The sequence below is a fragment of the Taudactylus pleione genome, unplaced genomic scaffold, assembly GCF_031769625.1.
Source record: "Taudactylus pleione unplaced genomic scaffold, aTauple2 ptg000571l, whole genome shotgun sequence".
Classification (NCBI taxonomy): Eukaryota; Metazoa; Chordata; class Amphibia; order Anura; family Myobatrachidae; genus Taudactylus; species Taudactylus pleione.
The window spans coordinates 1,951,399-1,966,236 of record NW_028284973.1 but is presented as its reverse complement, the minus strand read 5'-3'; the positions used below and the strand labels follow the sequence as shown (position 1 = coordinate 1,966,236).

At 44.6% G+C, this 14,838-nt stretch overlaps 1 protein-coding gene across 2 annotated transcripts in view; it reads right to left on the bottom strand.

Annotated features, from left to right (window-relative positions):
- Positions 1-2,162: 2,162 nt before the first annotated feature.
- Positions 2,163-14,838, bottom strand: part of LOC148481630 (scinderin-like) — a 177,003-nt gene continuing 164,327 nt past the window's right edge. For both annotated transcript variants that reach the window (XM_088453140.1, XM_088453139.1), the window contains exons 13-16: positions 13,728-13,849; positions 11,217-11,294; positions 6,807-6,867; positions 2,163-2,296 (exon numbers count right to left, since the gene is read on the bottom strand). In XM_088453140.1, the coding sequence (XP_088309266.1) occupies positions 2,163-2,296; positions 6,807-6,867; positions 11,217-11,294; positions 13,728-13,849 (395 nt within the window). The remainder of the gene's footprint in view (positions 2,297-6,806; positions 6,868-11,216; positions 11,295-13,727; positions 13,850-14,838) is intronic.

The window sequence follows — 14,838 nt, the reverse complement described above, 5'->3', positions numbered from 1 at the left end:
TAAACAAGTCTTGCACTTGCAGTCTAATTAGCCTGACCTTTAAGTCTGGTGACTCAGATATGAGACAGATGAGTTATACACAATGACACAGACATAATAACACAGAATTCTGATGTTATAGAGAGTCTGATGAGTTATGCACACAGTTAGGAGACAGCTTGTAGAGTTTAACCATTTAACTACATGTCAACAATAAAACCATTGCTTTCACCGTTAGAATCCAGCCATCAATGGTGGAGAAACATCAAAACTCTGCCATCGATGGCAAAACATCGACCTCTGGTAGCTTACCATTAACGTTTGCTAAATATCAATGAACGATGTTCCTCCGTAATTTCTCATCAGCATTGAGAAGTATGCCTTGGATATGATTAAAATCTAAGCAACATTTTATACAGGAAAGCAAATCTATCATTGTGCTTCATCAGGATAATGATGATATCAGTTATTATGTATATTCCAGTGGACATTGCCGTGGTTATATCAATAAAATATGCAGAAAAGTATAATAATAAGATTAGATATCAATGTATCATTTTTTCGTACTTTGAGAACAGATAATATTGCATTTTAAACAACGACTTTAGCAATTTCTACAAATCGGGAATATCCATGAAATACGATTCACTGGGTAATAATCTCATGATTACAGTTTGTACAGTATGTAATCCTAAATACATAGAAGTGTTGTCAAACACAGCACCCAATCATATGTTTGTTATTAGTTGCGAGCTAATGTCTAATTAACATCATAATATATATATATTTTTTACTTATAAGGAGGTTTTCCACTTTCATATTACTTTACAATTTTATTTAATTATTACTACATTACCCATTCAGTTTTATGCAATACATTGATTTGCCTCTCTAGCACCCCACTGATTTTCAGTCATGTCTTTATATCATCAAGTGAAGCTTTCTTTTGTCCTTGGGATACAACAAAAACTAGTATCTGGATACAAATGTATTGCATGCAGAAAGCATAATGACATATCCAACAGCAACAAAATGAAGTAACTTTGCCTGATGATGTGAATATATGACTGAAAAGCACAGAAATAAAGCAAGGAAAATTTGAAAAAAGAAAAATGAGAAGGGTTGCAGAAGGGCATGAAGAAGCCAAAAAGATGAATTGGACACTGGAAATGTTTTAAAGAGTAAGAGGACATTAGGAGATTTACCTACATTCATGTTGTTTCTCTCAGATCCATGAAAGAATAAGATTAGAAAAATGTTAATTTTCTTAGGCATCCGCTATCTTTCCCTCAGGTATGGACAAATCACCATTACTAAAGACCCATTATAAGACTAAAATAATTCTCTGCAGTCCCCATCATCGCACCTCTACTTATTATATTTGACAATCTGCAGTTAACAAGGCTGGAAAGATCATTGGTTTGCACCCTGAATACTGAGGAAAAAAGGAATTAAATCTTCTTTCTCATTATATTAACACTTATTGCTTATCTTTACACATCTATACTTTACACTTCACTATCACCTTTTTTCCCTTTTCATGTGATGCCCTGGGGATGGTTCTTGGCTGGATTATTTTGGGGTGCCTTGTGCCTGGGACATGAACCCCTTAATGTTAGGGACGCCGGTATAGAGGAGCCTTGACGTTGGCCCGGCACTTAATCATATATTTGCAGATGTATGCTACTAATACCTCTGAATTTCTATTATCATGTAGGATTCAAGTATTTTTGTTGATATTACTGCAGTGTGCTGGAGGGAATATCCTTTTTTTTCTGTGGTTCAGTGTAAACCCCACCCTTTACAAGCACCTGTGCTATATCATTAAGCTGATGTGAGCGACCACCACCTTTTTATCAGATCCATCATACGTCTGTCTAGACATGAAGAATTATCCACCATAGTTCTGTCTGCACCCCAAGGTCTGATCCATCATATGTCTGTCTACATATGAAGAATGATCCACCATAGATCTGTCTGGACCCTGAGGGCTGATTATTATTCACCTATCTGATAAAATATCATTAGTGTTGAAAGTCGTAATCTCTGTTACAAATAAATTACTCTTCAATTAATAAATATGGTAAGCATCAGAAATTTCACTTTATTACAATATTTACTATTCATATATATATTAAATAAATCATGTTTTTTTTAAAAAAAGTAATCTTTTAAATTGTCTTTCACTTCTGCCATTTCTTGGAATCCCAAGCCAAAAACCAGCCAGTGAATGTCGATGGCTCGTGTCCTTGTTTGACGATGGTAATTGGGATATCCTTATCTCTTCCTGATGGGTCACTCTGAAGATATCCTTTGGCTATGAAGAAAAATAAATAATGCCCATAGTAATTGTAAATAGTTATAAGAGTAATGAAGCCAAACACTGAACAGCCCTAGTAAGGAGAAGAATCTGAAACAATTGTACAATAATATTATGTCCAATGTTGTGCGATTTGACACTGATGCACCCTCTATTTTATGTATTTATTAGTAACTGCCATTTGTATAGTGCATACATATTACGCAGCCCTTTACACATGCACATTATTATGTAAGAATTTGGTTTGGTGAAAGACAGGCCCAGGCATAGAACTGGTAAAAGTTCTAGGGCAACTGTCCCTTGGGCAACTGTCCCTTGGATACAATCTTGTTTTAAAACAGGCACTAAGAGACCGATGGAGCTTTCGTTAGTGCTACTGAGTCATTGTACTTAGCATATTTGCAGTAATTTTCATGTCTTTATTCTATAGACGATTTCACAGTGACATGTAGAAACTGAACTGTTCTGCAGGACACACACATCATACGTAGCTCCCTCTGCATTCTTTACCATGATATCTATTATTTTAAACATCTAAGTGGTAGCAGTGGTGGAACAAATTGAAATGGGCCTCAGCAGTGTGGCGCCGCACCCAAATTTTGCTATTTGGCTAATGGAGTGTTTCTTTCCAGAATGATATTATCAGTAGCATAGCCAGAGGCCCCTGCTCTCCAGTGCTATATCCGATCTAGGACAAACTAACCCATCTGCACCTCTTCTATTGCCCAGTACAAAAAAAAAATCCTAAACCCGAGGTCATGGTCAGACAGGATGATTACTTTGTGTTTTGGGACAATATCTAGACAGCTGCTTAGTACTTGACGAGGCCGTGGTTTCTAGTGTGGGAGGTCTTCCCCATCTTCCCCAAAAAGACAGAAGAAGGGGGGGGGGAGACAGAAGAAGAGGGGGAAAGACAGACGAAAAAGAAGAAGAATTAGAAGAAGACAAGAAGGGTGAAAGACAGATGAAGGGGAGAAAGGCAGAAGGAAGGGGAAAGACAAAAGAAGAAAGACTAAAGAACGGTGGAAAGACACAAGAAGGGGAAAAATGACAGAAGAAGAGAAGACAGACACAAGAAGGAGGGAAAGACAAAAGAATGGGAGAAAGACAGCAGAAGGGGGAAGACAAAAGAAGGGATGAAAGACAAGAAGAGGAGAAAGACAGAAGAAGGGGGGAAGGACAGAAGAAGAGGAGTAAGACACTAAAAAAGGGTAGAAAGAGAAAAAGAACAGAAGAAGGGGAAATACACAAGAAGGGGGAAAGGACAGGCGGTGCAACGACAGAGGAAACAGATAAAGACAAAAGAAGGGACAAAGGCAGAAAAGGGAGAAATACAGAAGATTATGAGAAAGCACATGACTATATGCCCAAACAGGGCAAAGTTCTATGTAAATCTATCTCAGGCATGTCAAACTCACGGCCAGGGGGCCGCATGCAGCCCAAATAAGCATCTTATGAGGCCTGACAGTGTGGGCCCAAATACATATATAATGCGGCCCACACCCCTGCTGCGATCGGAGCTCAGTGTTTACTGTATTTAAAACTGGGAACGCTGGTTTCTGAAGTGATCAGAGACTAAAGAAGCCTCTGATTGCTTCAGAGGCCAGTGTTCCCAGTGATGCAGTGCGCGGGTGATGTCATGAAGTCATCCACATTGAGAGGAGCCTGCACCTGCTGGTCTGGATCTAGTTAGATCCAGTCAGCGGCAGCGTCTACGTGGGAGTGAGGCCTGTTCTATACTGGGTGGGGGCACCTCATAAGGGGCACTACTAGGGGCACTTCTGGGGGCACAACAGAAGGGGCACTGCATAAGGGGCACTGCATAAGGGGCTCTAATACAGGGGACTGCATAAGGGGCTCTTATACAGGGTGCATTGCATAATGGGCACAACTACAGTGGGCACTGCATAAGGGGCACAAATACAAGGGACACTGCATAATGGGCACAACTACAGGGGAACTGTATAGGTAGACCTATGGGGACCAGAGGATATTTTGCTATGGGGCACCCGTAGTGAGTAAGCAAATTAACTTACTTTTTCTTGCGGCCCACACACTCTCTGACCTTGAACATTCGGCCCAGTTGGTATTTTGAGTTTGACATGGCTAATCTATCGGATGATTAGGGAGACATGAGGAATTGGTAGGTTGTAATATCCTGCAGATTACCTCAGACTACAAAATGGCTGCCTCCACTGTGTTCAGGCAACATATACACTTAACACAAAATGACTTAATAAGCCTCTACAAAGGGATTATAAAGGAAAATTACAGCTTTACAGCAGCACTGTCAATCACTGACCCATCCACAGGATTTTTAGAACAGGACACAGACTGCTATGAGCTATAAATAATGAAGATGTGGTATCTTATCTGTCAGGTGGCTGAACAAGTGCACTGCTGCTAAAAGCTGGTTACTGGACATTTTATGTGAAATACATTTTCTTAAGAATCTTGTGGTGTGAGAAGATGTAGAACAGATAAGAGAGATCTTCAGGACCTTTTTCAGTAGTAACAAACACTGCTGACTGCAAAACGCACACAATATGTATTACGTTTTGATATTTAACTGTATCTGTCCCTTACCTAAAGGAGGCAGACATTTTGTGGACTGAGCCAACATTCCCAAGAACGTCGTCTGTCATTTTTAATTGGGACTGGCGACATCGCTATGGAACGAGACACTACTATCTGTAGAGAGGGCATGCTGGATTTTGGGGGAGGGGGAGGCACTCTTGCTTTGTGTGGAACCCTGTTCAAATCTACCTAGCCATGCCTAAACATATTATAATATTTAAAGTTGTATATACAGGTTGAGTCTCCCATATTCAAAAATTTTCCGAAATACGGAATTTTTTTGGCTTGACTGAGATAATGAAACCTTTGATTTTTGATGATTCAATGTACACAAACTTTGTCTAAGGCACAAAATTATTAAAAATATTGTATAAAATTAACTTCAGGCTGTGTGTATAGGGTGTATCTGAAACACAAATTAATTTAATTTCTGTATACAAACTTTGTTTGAGCCACAAAATGATTGCAAATATTGTATAAAATTACTTGCAGGCTGTGTGTATAAGGTGTATATAATACATAAATGTATTCTGTGTGTATATTTGGGTCCCAGTCCCAAGATATTTCATTATGATATGCAATTATTCCAAAATACGGAATATTCCGTTATCCAAAATACCCTTGGTCCCAAGCATTTTGGATATGGTAGACTCAACCTGTGATATGTAAAGATAACATATTATGGGGCCTATTCATCATCACTTAATTTTTACAAAAGCGGGTGAAAATTAACATTTTCACCTGTAATTGTAAAAATGAAGTTATCGGGCCATCCATCATGAAGGTAAAGCAGGAGATATCACAGATATACACCCCATACACTAGTATCACAGATATCTCCTACTTACCTTCCTCTTGCGGAATGACCCGCTGTCCCCATACACTAGTATCACAGATATCTCCTACTTACCTTCCTCTTGCGGAATGTCCCGCTGTCCCCATACACTAGTATCACAGATATCTCCTGCTTACCTTCCTCTGGCGGAATGGCCCGCTGTCCCCATACACTAGTATCACAGATATCTCCTACTTACCTTCCTCTTGCGGAATGGCCCACTATCCCCATACACTAGTATCACAGATATCTGCTGCTTACCATTCTCTCCCGGAATGGCCCGCTGTCCCCATACACTACTATCACAGATATCTGCTGCTTACCTTTCTCTCCTGGAATGGCCCGCTGTCCCCATACACTACTATCACAGATATATCCTGCTTACCTTCCTCTTGCGGAATGGCCCGCTGTCCCCATACACTAGTATCACAGATATCTCCTGCTTACCTTCCCCTGGTGGAAAGGCCCGCTGTCCCCATACACTAGTATCACAGATATCTCCTACTTACCTTCCTCTGGCGGAATGGCCCGCTGTCCCCATACACTAGTATCACAGATATCTCCTGCTTACCTTCCTCTGGCGGAATGGCCTGCTGTCCCCATAAACTAGTATCACAGATATCTCCTGCTTACCTTCCTCTGGCAGAATGGCCCTCTGTCCCCATACACTAGTATGGGGACAGAATTAATCAAGCTCCGAAAACATAATTTTTTCGGAGCTTGATTGTGGTAGCATTCGCCATCTGCTAATCGCACCTTCCCTATGGGAAGGTGTCCTGGGTCGCGAAGAGGGATCCTTTAGGATGGTCACGCATGCGCACTACTGTCACGAGCAGTTGAAAGATTCACTGCTCCGAAAAGGAACAGCGAACGCTTGCTGGGACAGCTGATTTTCGGATCAGCCATCTCAGCACCAGAGCATTGATGAATTGCTCCAGCGTCCGTGGCGAGTCAGTGTGTTAATTATCGGGGTCCGTTCGGACCTCGATAATTAACATCATGAATAGGCCCCTATAGGACAGAGAATTTAAGGCTTGTGTGATGGATTTGTAGCAATTTACAACGCTAAGCCAGGATATAAATAAATGGAATTACCTGCTACCAATGATTCCTTTTTCTCCACATCATTGGAATCAATTCCAATCCACAGAAATATCTACAGGGAATGGTCAAACACACGTTTTATTAGTTATATAATCATATCTATATTCTATAATGGACAGGTTTCATTTTACTGAGCAACCTTTAAAAAAACGTTCATTAATGAGCTATTATCGCTTTGCTACTGTGCAGTTTGCTGTGCTACTGTGCGCTGTGCCGTGCTACTGTATGCCGTGCTGTGCTACTGTGCGCTGTGCTGTGCTACTGTGCGCCCTGCTGTGCTACTGTGCGCCCTGCTGTGCTACTGTATGACGTGCTGTGCTACTGTGCGCTGTGCTGTGCTACTGTATGACGTGCTGTGCTACTGTGCGCTGTGCTGTGCTACTGTAGAATACAGTCATACTGTATAAATGTTTCAGTTTTTGAGGCATTAAAAACCAATCTATTGACCTCCATTTGTGTAGGTTTCCCCCTTCAGGTGTATACAGGGTAGTGCGACCAGTGCCATGGCTCAGTGCACCGCAGGCCAAGGGGCGCTGTTTGGGCCTGTCACTTTTCCTGTTTATTATCATTCTCACTTATAGCTTCCTCTTCTTTTATCCCCAGCATCTCCTGGCTGCCCCAGGAGTACCCCTATCTCTTCCCTGGCCCTTCCACATGAAGCCATGGCCCTTTTTCAGGTGCACTTCTTCTTATGTCCATATTAAAAAAAAAATGGGGTGCGCCAATGCTCTCTCTGGCAAAAGGCACCAAAAAGTCTAGTTATGGCTCTGGGTGTATACCTGCCCTATTGCAACTTTTACTACTTTATATACAGAGTTTTCTTTTTTTCTATCAACCTTTGCTTTTCTGTCATGTAGTTATATTATTGGAATTTTTAAATTTTTGTTGTCCTGACATACGACACAACTCCGCTGTGTTCCCCACATTGGATGGAATTGTATCTAGAGTTCAAGTACATATTTACATTTTGTTGTACCCTAGAGCATTGTCTGAACAACTGCTATGGGTAAAAAAGGTACTTGGCATCCCCAGACCGTTCTCTATGGAGTCTGAAGGCATCCGCACAGGGGAGCCTAGAGGATGAGGAGCGGGTACCATGCCCGGTGACAAGGGGGGGACTAAGGGGACACCTGTACCGGGCCCAAGGTCCAGAGGGGCCTCGAGGTCCAGACAGGTACAACACGGGGCCGCGGACGGTGGACTCACTGTTTCAGCCGCGGCCACCTGAAACCCATAGCCACCGCCCAGCCCCAGGTCCCTTCTAGCCTTGCCCGGGCAGCACTGGGCTCTTAGAGGTGGCTCAGCTGCAGCCCGGGTCAGGCATGACCTTTAACTCTGCAATGCGGCGGCGTGACATCATAGGTCACGTCGCCGCATGTTTTCCCTGCCCGGGCGGAAGTGGATTGATACACTGGCGGCCCCCAGGCAGGGCACGCCACTGCGACGGTGAGGAGTTGTGGCTGCTGTTAGGGATGGGGCTGGAGGAAGGTGATGGGCTGGGGGCAGAAGGTGACGGGCTGGACGCTGAGGACGCTGAGGAAGGTGAAGAAGGCTGGGGGCAGAGGAAGGTGATGTGGGCTGGGGCAGAAGGTGATGGGCTGGAAGCAGAGGAAGGTGAAAGGGGCAGAGGAAGATGAGGGAGGCTGGGGCAGAGGAAGGTGACGGGCTGGAGGAGAAGGTGCAGAGGAAGGTGAAGGGAGCAGAGATAGACGAGGGAGGCTGGGGCAGAGGAAGGTGATGGGGGTTGGGGCAGAAGGTGACGGGCTGGAAGCAGAGGAAGGCATTGGTGCATGGGGATGGAGGAAGGAGAAGGGAGCAGAGGAAGATGAAAGGGCTGGGGGCAGAAGGTGGCAGGGGCTGGACGCAGAGGAAGGTGATGGTGCCTGGGGACAGAGGAAGGTGATGGGGGCTGGGGATGGAGGAAGGTAATAGGGGGCTGGGGGCAGAAGGTGATAGGGACTGGGGACTGAGAATGGGGGCTGGGGACTGAGGATGGGGGCTGGGGATGGAGAAAGGTGATGGGGGGCTTCTGGGCTGAGGATGGTGATGAGAGGCGGAATTTGAGGAAGGTGATGAGGGTCTGACAGCTGAGGATGGCTGGCTGCAGACACCATCCCTCCTACCCCTGAGGCATCCACAACACTGTCATCAAGAAGATCTTGCAAGAGACGGCAGACAAGAACTACAGCCTGAATCATCAGTGACAGAGAGACAGTGTGGTAAGTCGTAGTGTATTATTACTTTATGTAAAGGCCGGTATATCTTTCAGTTAACATTATCATGCTTCACATATCACACATGCAGGGGAGGGATGTGCAGGATAGGGGGTGGTGGTGAGAAGGTGAGGCCCCCATATACATCAGTGTACCGGGCCCCGAGATTTCTGTTGCTGGCCCTGGCAGGTACTAATAATTACCCGGGCTTCTTGAAAGGGCCCGCTGAGGAGACTAGCCGCTGAGGAGAACAAATATCCCCCATTGTGGTGCATAGTATTTTCCATCATTATTTTTCTGGAGGGGGCATGGCCATGTCCCCCTTCCGTACCCGGGCCCCACGCAGGGCTGGATTAAGCCTTCGAGGAACCTGGGGCACTTAAAACGGGGACCTTTCCCTTCTTGTCAGCACTGCCCCCATGCCTGCAGCGGCTGTGCCTCCTCCACCTGCACCTACATGAGGCAGCAGCAGTAGTGCAGGTCCTATCTGCAGTGCACTCCCACAGTGAGGGCAGTCTCTGGAGTCTCCTCTCGGGTAGCGCAGCTCATCTCCACCCTCAACCCTCACCAGCAGCAGCACTCCCAGCAGTAGCACTCCCAGCAGCAACACTCCCAGCAGCAGCACTCCCAGCAGCAGCACTCCCAGTAACACTCCCAGCAGGAGCACTCCCAGCAGCAGCACTCCCAGCAGCAGCACTCCCAGCAGTAGCACTCCCAGCAGCAGCACTCCCAGCAGTAGCACTCCCAGCAGTAGCACTCCCAGCAGCAGCACTCCCAGCAGCAACACTCCCAGCAGCAGCACTCCCAGCAGCAACACTCCCAGCAGGAGCACTCCCAGCAGCAGCACTCCCAGCAGCAGCACTCCCAGTAACACTCCCAGCAGTAGCACTCCCAGCAGCAGCACTCGGAGCAGTAACACTCCCAGCAGTAGCACTCCCAGCAGCAGCACTCCCAGCAGTAGCACTCCCAGCAGCAGCACTCCCAGCAGCAGCACTCACAGCAGTAGCACTCACAGCAGTAGCACTCCCAGCAGCAGCACTCCCAGCAGTAGCACTCCCAGCAGCAACACTCCCAGCAGCAGCACTCCCAGCAGTAGCACTCCCAGCAGTAGCACTCCCAGCAGGAGCACTCCCAGCAGTAGCACTCCCAGCAGTAACACTCCCAGCAGCAACACTCCCAGCAGCAGCACTCCCAGCAGCAGCACTCCCAGCAGTAGCACTCCCAGCAGCAGCACTCCCAGCAGTAGCACGACAACTGTTGCCGCACTGCTGCTGGGAAAGCTGCTGCTGGCGGACAAGGCTGGAGGAGAGTAGAATCGTCCATGGACACAGCAATGCTAGAGCTGGAACAGGACAGCTCTGGCCGGGGAGGCATCCTGAGATAGGGTGGTCAAGGGTACTCAACCCATGTGCCAACCCCCCCCCTTTAATCTGCCTCTGACCCCGCAGCTGCCTCAATGGCCCTGCCTCTGGTCTGCTTTACTGAGCATGAAAAGAGTAGGGGGAAGGGCATGGGGAAACCTCATACTGACAAGCCCAATGTGAGATTCACGTTGCAAGCACATGACTGAAAAGCACAGAGTGGAACTAAAATATAAATAAAAAAAAACAATGTATTTAGTAAAATTTGGAAGAGGATATTTACATGCAAAAAAATTATGTCAACTATAGATGGCAACCCCCCTATATAAGAGCAAAACAGGAACATGTATAAGCTGTCATTACTGTAATCAGTTTGTTTTGAATGTTATTAAGCAGATACTGTTTCTCCAGTGTATTTTCGAACACACTTGGTCTAGACCAATGTTAATGAATTCCTTGATTTCCTTAAGTACACTAAGGTAAATTGCAGTAGCCTAAGCCTGTAGAACAGTAATTATGCCATGTGATCACACACACAGGTAAATCCTTATAACATGACCTCATAGTGCTGAAAGACATATCTACAAAGCAAAGTTGAGTCTAGCGCCATCTGCTGGATTCAATCTGCTCCTAAATCTGCAATTTCGAGGTGAATTTAGAAAACTTCTCAGCGTGTTTAAGTAGGAAATTTTTTTATTTTTCCTATTTATTTTTTTTACTAGAATTCCTGCTTAAATACGCTGAGTAACTTTGCAAATTTATCCCTGTGACTAACTGCACATTATGCCTGAAAGTGTATATATTAACAAAAATATGAGAACATTTACCTGTTCCCAGGTATCCAGCATCATTACATCATCCTCCGCCAGGTCTTCCTGTATAAATTCCCCTGGGACCTCTTCAACCTATCAGATCAATATAATCACGAACATATTGTACAGATTGCAACATGCACAACAAATAATAAAAATAATACAAAACAAAATTAGAAGAAATGTAATTTAAAAAAAAAATGGAAAAAAATTGGCTTCAATCCTAATTTTTTACATTTATTTATACATATAGATTAGCAAAATAGTTTGCTAATCTCTATTTATATATTTTTGTTTAGTTTTGTGGTCCGGTATGTAATCAATCTATGTCCCCAACTGCAGGAAGTGTGAGGCAGGAACATCATTTTATAATTTAATTTCTCTTGCGAGTTACTTTTGGAAGAAAAGTATTTTTATATACCGGTACTACAAAATGTATTATTACAAAATAAATGTTTTTATAAATTAAATAAAACAGCTACTGTTTTTGTTTTGCTTAAATTATTATTTTTTAAACAACTTTTTTGCTTACTGGAAATATGAGAACTTTCGGACCTATATTGTGAATAATTTAGGGAAACCAATGCATTTCACTTATTTCTTGTTATATTGAATAAAGGGCCTGATTCGGCAAGGATCGCAACTGCGATTATGCACGCAATCGGCCGATTGTTGTGTTCTGCGCATGCATACGTATCGCAGTGCTCGTGCAGAACCAGTCACTGTGATCGCACTGACTACGTAGACCCATCGCAGAGTGATTGACAGGAAGTGCTGTTTGTGGGAGATGACAGGAGGGTGGTTGGTGAAACGCAGGGCATGCCAGGGCGTTTGAACGCTGTTGCAGTGGCGTGCATAAACTAGGCACTGCGATACCACACACAACTGGAGCACTCAGGCCCTAATTCAGAGCCGGGCGCTCTGACAGAGTGCTCGCTCTGAATCAGGGCGTCTTTTTTTTTTATGGAACGGCCTCCTGGCCGCTCGCATTTCTGTGGGTTGCCACCCACAGCTAATGCGAGCGGCCAGGATGATGGTCGCGATGGTCAAGACCATCGCGACCATCGGGCTTGCGATGAGACCCTTGTGGTAGGGTCTCGTGGCCGCAAGCCCCCGAAAGCTTTCCCACTGACATCACTTGTGATGTCAGTGGGGCTGCCCCCAGACGGTAGGCGTTCTCATGGGAACGCCTCCGTCTGGGCAGCCACCCCCCCCGGCCCGCCCACCAAAGGGGGCGTGCTGTCACTCAACATCAACAGCAAGCCCCCTTTGGTGCGAGACCCGGAGTGACGGTTTGCCCTTCGCTATCCGGGTCTCGTGCATGCGCACGACGGAGCTGGCTCCGTCATGCGCATGCGCCCTGGGCCACCATCGACCCGGTTGCGAGTGCACAGCGCTTGCGACTGGGTCTGATTCAGGCCCTCAGTGTGTGCGATGAGGTTAGCAATTCCTGAGTAAGGTCTGAGCTTGTGCAAGTGTGCGTGAGGCTGCCATGGTACTCGATGTTACCGATGGTTTCGCAGTCTTGCTAAACATTACGGATGTGTGTAAGGTAAGGTGGGCGTCCTTATGTTATGCTGCGACGGCATAGCGATCGCTATGGATTAGCATACTATCGCAGTCAGACTGCGTGCGTAATCGCAGCCGGATCGCGGTTAGGCCCAAAGTTTCTATTCCTATGTTTTATCTACTGTACATAGTCTACCTCCCAATGATGGTTGTATTGTGTCAGGTGCATACTTGAGATTTACAAATAATTGATAAGATTGCAGGTGTCACTGCCTTGTGTTTGAAATAATGCATATCAATTTGTTCTCTTTTACTACAGTAATAAGGGTTACCCATGTCCCAGAGGGATATACTGTATGCATGGGATCTATGTAATAAAGGAGTCTGAGGTAATTAGAGGGAAGGTGACTGTGACTAACCCACGTGAATTATCAGCAGAAACTGAATAACAGACAGATATGCTATAAAGAGCATCTACAAGTGGTGTATTTCAACCATAAGGCAGCATAAAAAATACCAATGATCTGACAATGATTACAAAGTTGTGTTATAACCAATTGTGAAATAATATAGTATGAAATAATAGGTTGGTTCTCCTTTAATTGTAAGCAAATGTGCAGAGAATAATAATGTAGAAATATTAGGTCCATACTGTAAGATGATGCTGTAAAGGTGGGTACACACTGGGCGATTAGGAAAGACAGTACAATTACAACATCGTAATCGTACAGTCGTTCCTGATCCCCTGTAGTGTCTACACTGAACGATAAGTCACTCAGCAGGCAGCCTCCCTCATCCCTGAACATGGCCAATCTGTCATTATCGGCAGATTGGGCTGCATGTTCAGCGGATGATAGATGTCGGAAACATCCAGTGGGAGCGCAGATCGCTGGTCATTTCCGACATTATAGTGCACGATTTGTGCACGATTAATGTGCGATTGAACGATTACGATGTCGTAATCTATCAACCTCTCATTAATATCGCCAAGTGTGTACGCTGCTTTAGTCAACTCACCAGAAAGCGCCCGGATCTGTTTGAACACCCAAAGAGTTTTGGTGGATGATCTTCAAGGTTGGTTTCAAGTAGAGGGGAAGTCTGATATGTCTTTTTACCCCCGAGAGTTTTCCAGAATATATCTGTAGGATAAACACATAGATATGATTACAGTATACACATACATGGAATGCATTGCTTGCCAGCTCTGTCCCTGGGAGGGAAAGAGGAAAGGGATCTGTATATGGTGCACGAATGTTAAAATATAACCTTTATTCTATTATTTAAAAATTATTATTCAAATAATACAAAAGCAAAGCGATGTATTTAGTTAAAAGTATAGTAAGAGATGTGTGTATAGTTTGAGAAAAGTGATTATTAAAATAAAAGAATATATATTCTTTTATATAGTCGAGTGTCTGTTCAAGTATCTTTCAATAAAGGGTTAAATTAATTCCCTAATATTGATGATGTCTGGTCCTGTTACTGGTTTAGTTCCATAATATCCTATATACACTGGTGTCATGTTTACCAATATTTCACTTCTATTCCCAAATCAAACTATGTCAGAGTGACTCCAGCTAGTTAGAATGTTGCCCATAATCAGAATAACTATATATCTCTCATATTAGTGTCATATTGTCACAGTTATTCCCTGTGTGTATCAGATACAATTGTAACTAAATGAGAAGGATACAGGGTCTGATTCAGAGCCGATTGTAAGCGGCCGCTCGTTCGCTCCGAGCGATGTTCGCACATCTGCGCATGCATATGGGTCGTAATGCGCATGCGCCAACCAGTCAGTGCGGTCGGAAATCGTGTGTTCGCAAAATAGCGAGTGCCTGCTAATTTGAGTAACAGGATGAGGCGTTTGTGGGTGGTAACAGGGGAGGGTGCTTGAAAACAGGGAGTGGAGATCCGAACGCAGGCGTGCCAAACGGTCAAAACGGGTGTTTAATGGGAGTGCATAATTAACAAAGCAGCGTCATCGATCACGTCACTTGGTTGTCTCTTAGCCTGAACTGCTCGCATGATTGCGGTAGGAAAATCCAACCACAAGCACTGCGGAGATGACGTATGATGCGAACGGCCAGGGGGCGTCTTTACAAAATAGCAAGTGCATATTTCGTTC